Raw genomic sequence first — 6,159 nt, 5'->3', positions numbered from 1 at the left:
CTTAGTGACAGCCGGCGTGGGGAACTTTCCTGGCTGGGACAATCCTGGAGCTCAGCTGGCAAACTGCTTGGAGACCCCCGCCTACCTTAGGAGCTGGGTTAGCAAGGGTCTTAGTTTTAGTTTTGCTTGGCCGTGAGTGAGTTGAAGTATTACTCTGTAATACCATTTCTTTTTTTTTTTTCCTTTCTTTCTTTATTTGGCCATGCTGTGTGTTTAGTGGGATCTTAGTTTCCCAGACCGAGGATTGAACCCGGGCCATGGCAATGAAAGCGCCCAGTACTAATCACTGGACGGCCAGGGAACTCCCTGTAATATCATTTCTTCATCATTCAACATTACTGTGCACTTGAAGCATGCCAATTACTCTGTAATATCATTTCTTCACTCATTCAATATTTATTGTGCACTTAACCACATGCCAATTACTGTTCTAGCCACTGGGCAGGCAGGGATGTAAACAAGATCCAGTTCCCACCAAGAGCTCACCAACTAACGTGTAGTCTGCTGCTTTTGTAATGAAATGTAATAGAGTATGAAAAAGGATTAACAATATGAAAAAAACTTGGATAATGGAGAAATGAATCCATGCCCCACCCTTCCTCTCAAATGCTGACTCCATCTTGAGTGATCGCTTGGGTGTTTGCCATAATATAAACAAACATCGATGATGCCAGGTTATTTTGACTCAGAACAGCAGCCCGTTTTCTAGAAAGGAGAACCTCAAGACAACATAACAGCAATAATCATTAGCCTCTTTCTCCTGAGGTAACCATGCAGGTATCTCTAACCCATATTGGCTTTCAGCAGCTGTGTTTGACAACATTTTGTTTTTTATTTTTATTTTTTATTGAAGTGCTGTACACCAAAACTAACACAACATTGACCACGTTTTATTGAAAGGCAGACCCATCTTTTAGTCACATAAAACCCTCCCAAGAAAAGGGGTCTTCATGGAAATAACGTGGGAAAAGACCTCTCATGAATGACCTCTTTTTAGAAGGGTGGGTGGATAGGAAGATGCAGGAGGACTATAGTTAAAAAAAAAAAAAAAAGAAAAAAGTAGCCCTGGAGTTAGAAGATTAGAGGTCTAGTCCCAGCTGTGCACCAGTTAACCTAATGCCCTTAGGTCTCAGTTCCCTCATTTGTAAAATGGGACAATAACAGGATCCACGTTTTTGGTCACGGTGAGACTTTGATGAGAAAAGGCAGAGGAAGCAAGTATTGTAGAATGCAGACATAGCTGGGATGATGATGACCGAGATGTTAAAACACAGGCTGTGTGACATTGGGAAAGTCACTTAGATACTCTGGCTTCAGTTTCCTCATCTTCAGAAGGAGCAAATCCCATAGGATCAGTTGGAATTCTGTTCAGCAACAGTTCTTAAGTTTCTTGAGTATCTTCTGTGTTGGTGCCACACTGAGAATTCAGAGCAGGATGAGGCTGGGTCCTCACTCTCCAGAAGCTCACCATGGGGGAAGGGGACAGACACACACACTGATGACTCTCTTTTTGAGAAGACATGGTCTCAAAAAGCATAAAGTTTCATGGGTGTAAGTGTTCGGGGCAGGAGGGTCCTGGAGAGCTCGGTAGGGAGGGAGTGTTTGGGCTTTGAAGGGTGAGTAGAGAGGGATTGTCTTCCCCTGTTGAGAAACATTTATCCTCAGGATAAAGGCCAAACTCTTCAGCTAAGCACAGCAGGTTCTTCATGATCTGGCCCAGTGCCCTTCTGCTGCTTGTCTACCATTTGCCCCTTGCACTGTGGTATTTTCAGTTTCTAAAAAATCTACCAAACCTTCTCTTGCCTTCCACCATCTTTGCACTTGGCAGTTCTTTTGGCCTCCTCCCTCTGCTAGGGGGGGCAGCAGAGTTGATAAGCAAGGCACTAGGGTCAGACTGTACGGTCCATCTTAGCTTTGCCACTTTCCAGACAGTGGGACCCCTGCCTTGTTACTTAATCTCTTGGTGAGTCAATGTCCTCATCTGAAAAATGGGGATACAGGACAATAACAGTGCGTACCTCAAAGGGTGGTTGTGAGGATTAAATGAGGTAATAAATGAAAAGTACTTGCAGCCAGAGTCACAGGAACCATTACATAATTATGAGCAGTTGTGATGAATATTCAATGCCTGGCTTGCTTCTACTTGTATTTCAGGTCTTAGGTTAGTCATCACCTCCTCTGGGAAGACTTTTCCTACACAGGCTAACCCCTAAGGCTACGTTTTGAGCTCCCACGGGTATCACCTCTTCTACCAAAGCACCGACACCAGTCATCTTTCGGTATCCCCACCAGATTGCGAACTCCATAGGATAGGGGCCCGTGGATTGTGTTGGCTGCTGGAAGGGACGCCTGGTAGGCACTCAGTCCCGCCCCGGGACTGACCCTGGGAGGGCGCAGAGCCGTGGGGGAAGGTAGGTGACCAACACGGGCTGGGTCTGCGCCTAGGGAGAAAATGCAGCTTGACGAGTCAGGCGAGTGCGGGACCCGCCCCGGCTCCTCCCCGAGCCGGGCCTCAGCCCCGCCCCCGCGCTGCCCCTGCCGGCGCTACTGGCCTGCGCGGTCCCCACCCTCCCCGCCTCCAGCGGGGCGGCCCCGGGCTTATTACAGTTGCGAGAAGCACCGCGCCGATCCCGCCACCAACGCCGCTGAGGGATGCTGCGCTCCACGTCCACAGTCACCCTGCTCTCGAGCAGCGGCTCCAGCGCTCCCGGGGCGCCCAACAGGAGGGTGAGTAGCTGCTGTCCCGCTTCCTGTCCAGGCTGCCCGGCTGTCTGGGGATGGAGACGCACGGAAACCGGTCCCTTGGCGCTGACACCCCACCTGGACTCAATTTTAGGTCCTGTCTCAGCTCTGAACGAGATCTTTCTTTTCTGCGTTCCAGAGGCGCCGCACTGGCTCAAAGGGCTTAGGGGACTTTAGGGAATTCCCAGAGATTTCCTCCCCTTCCTGCCTCGCCTATCAAGCCAAGTGTATTGGTGGCACCAGTTTAAAAAGCAAGGGAAACTTTCTGCATTGTCCCTATCTCGAGACTCAAAGGTAATGAATGTCTTTAACACCCAAACTTTCCTCCTTCCAGTGATGAAAAGAAAGGGCCACTTGTCCCCACTCGTGATAGAGTAACACCGATTTGGAGTGTGCTTAATCTAGGTAGGCTTCGTTTTTATCAATACAAAGTAGAAATTAGCTGCTGGCCACCTAGGAGCCCAGTTGTGGGACTTGGGTTTATGCAAACTGCTTTCTTCTTTCTGATTTAAGTATTAGCACAGTGGGCACCGTCTTCACCTAGGTTGCCCTTTGGAAGTGATGTTTCTTTGCCATCTTTGTTGCATCTTTTCTCATCTCTCCAGATGCTCTGTGAAAGAAATGCTAGCCACATCGTTCCCATTTCGTATCTCTTCCAAGACTCGTACCTCAGAGCATACTGCCAGGGCTTTGGTTTGTGCCTTTTTGGTTCATCTGTTCATTATGATGTTCAGTACTCATCATTTGGGTGAGTACTTTTCTGTGGTTGAGACTTCTCTAATCGTATTTCCCCTAGGTTTAGCTAAACAAGTAGGCAAGTCCAAGCCAGGGCCCCCTTTGGTACTCCTGTTTTCTAGTCTTGTAGACGTGCTTGTTTGATTTTGTGTACCTCAACCAAGAGACTAGCAGTCGTCTTCAATGCTGTTTTTCTTTAGCTCTGAAAGAAAGACTCTGTGTTACTCCTGGGTCTGGGCCAGGTGATGGGTTCAGATATGTGCACGTGCACCACTTAGGGCTGACAGAACTCTGGTTGTCCAATCATTAGCTTCATAAATAAAGATCCCCATTAGGTCCAAGTGGGTTTCCAACCATAATCCCAGCCTTACACCAAGATGGGTGTTTGCCTTTTTTTTGGGAAATCCTTCTCAGTTGGAACATAATTATGACTGAGAAAGAATGAAGTCACTGAAAAGCTAGCCCTGAGCCTGGACAGCGTCATACATGGGACCAGATTGCATTAAATTCTCTAGGTCCCCCTCCAGAGTGGGTACTAGTTGGGTGGCTAGAGTGATAATGGGTGGATGAAATGTGACTAGTATAGTAGGTAACTTTTCTGAAGATTTTTTTTCTCAAATACTTACTTCCAAGTATTTCTTTAGTTGTAAGTGCTGTGGTGTCTGGCACAATGAACACACTACTGAGAAGGCTTTGCTCTTTGAATAAGACAACTGAAATACTTTGGTCTGAAGGGGTCTGCAACCTGAATCAGACCCTGTAGGGCTGCTCTTAGCACATGGGTAGGTTCTGCAAAGAAGATATCTAAAGTTTCTAGGGTCCCCTTTATGACTTCCAACTCAGCTCAGGATTTGCAAATGGCACAAGTACTGTGTGTATGTATGTGTAAACTATGATCTTTGATTAATTGATTTATTAAACAATGTTTATAGATCTGTGTGATGCAGGGCTAGATATTGGGGTCCACTCCAACTGTGGGAGCAGACATTGTCACAGACTACCATATGCAAAGTGATGGTTGTAATAGTGGGGTAGAGTGTTGACAAGCTTGTGTAGAAGCTAAAAGAAAAGGTTCTTCTTGAAGCATCTGAGGAAGGCCTCCCTCTGTAGGAGACGTGTGTTCAGTCTTGCAGGATGAGTGGGACCTTGTAAGGCAATTGACATCGTTGAGATACTGAAAAAAGGAAATATGATTCTTCGAAATGGAACTCTTGGCATATACTGTATAACAGTGGTGTATTGGACCTGCTTTAGGGCAAAACACTTATTTTTTTGGAAAAACAAGGATGCCTTGAAAATAAAATTGTAGACCAAGTGAAAAGCAAAAAAGTGTTCCCTAAGTTGAAAGTTTTTCAATAAACTCTGTATTGTTCTGTCTTTCCTCTCAGATACTGGACAAGTGATGGTCTTGAACAGTAACAAGTTAGCCATTAAAATAACATTTCTGTTTCATCCAAAGAGCTTACCAAATTAGGGACTGCAGGGGAACCAGGATGTGTTGATCCAGGCATTCAAGCCAACCAGAAATGGCGCTGACAGCTGACACTGAGCAGGGAGTTCTCTGAGTCAGCCACCAGGGTGGTATGGCCAGACCAGACTGTCACTAGTTATCCTTTGTTCAGTAGCTGTCACTTACAATTTGTACTTCCTTCTTATCTGAACTCTCTCAAGGGAAAAAAAAAAAAAAAACAGGTGGGAGAGTAATTTCTGTCAGCTGATAAACAAAGCTCTGAGAGGCATTTATGGATGCCAACCAGCAGGGGTTATAAAATTAAAAAAAAAAATCTGCCTTCCAACCAGTTGTGCACTAAAAATAGTTTTATCTATGGCAACAGCAGGAAGATAAATTGGCTGGAGAATAACCATAGACAGGTTGATGACCTTGGAGAATAAACGTTTTTTAAAATATTGACATTGCTTTGTGATTTGGAAAGGAATTTTGTAAATGCAGTTAATCCCACTGAATGAGACTTTGCAGTGAAAGGTCAGTTGTGTGGCCAGGTTGCGTGCTTTGGGGGAAAGGCACGTGTTGCTTTGTGCAGCCAGATGTATTTGGTTGAGCTGTTCAGCGAGGGTGGTGTGAGATGATAGACTTGTCAAGGGTTCCCCCAGCACCATGCTCTGTCGATAATAAGAGACTGTTGGCTACCGTTACTGGTATTGTGGCCCCTCAGTGGCACATAAAAAACAAAACCCAACCCAACAAGGCCACAGGGATAGGACTGTCTCATGGCCTGCTCTTGCCAATATTTCTTTGTATTTGGCAAAGGCTTCCTCCGTTCAAAACTGGAATGGGCTGCTCAGTCATTACTTCCTCACTCTCCTGGGTCCCATTTCTGTCTGATAGGCTCAAAAGAAAGAATTCTCCTTAGCTGGCCGGTGAACAGGTCAGACGGGTGTTTACCTCACTTCCTTTTCCTTTCCCAGAAACATCTATGTGCATAACTTCTGTATCATCCTATGGGGCTCTGAGGAAGGGACACTGGGCATTGTGGGACCTCAGCGTCTGGTGGAAGGAAGCTGGCTGCAGCATCCCCCAGGGAGGGGATGGGCAGGGGGCCCGCTGTACTCAGAAAACAGTTGGCTGCTCCCCTGGGACCTCCTGAACCCAGTTGAGGGGTTTTAGCCAAAAAGCCTCTGCCACTAAGAATTGATAGTGGTAGGCTCAGGAAAAAAATGTCC

At 46.3% G+C, this 6,159-nt stretch overlaps 1 protein-coding gene across 2 annotated transcripts in view; it reads left to right on the top strand.

Annotated features, from left to right (window-relative positions):
- Positions 1–2,562: 2,562 nt before the first annotated feature.
- MYZAP (myocardial zonula adherens protein) overlaps positions 2,563–6,159 on the top strand; it is a 130,651-nt gene continuing 127,054 nt past the window's right edge. Inside the window, exon 1 of one of the 2 annotated variants that reach the window (XM_089907164.1) lies at positions 2,563–2,727. In XM_089907164.1, the coding sequence (XP_089763290.1) occupies positions 2,653–2,727 (75 nt within the window). In that variant the 5' untranslated portion in view covers positions 2,563–2,652. The remainder of the gene's footprint in view (positions 2,728–6,159) is intronic. The other variant, XM_022579596.3, reaches the window with a different exon arrangement.

This window comes from Delphinapterus leucas, chromosome 2 (assembly GCF_059928025.1).
Source record: "Delphinapterus leucas isolate spDelLeu-1000000601 "Yukka" chromosome 2, BTC_Dleu_Yukka2, whole genome shotgun sequence".
Lineage (NCBI taxonomy): Eukaryota > Metazoa > Chordata > Mammalia > Artiodactyla > Monodontidae > Delphinapterus > Delphinapterus leucas.
Note: the sequence above shows the minus strand (reverse complement) of the source record. Positions and strands in the feature narration are given on the sequence as shown.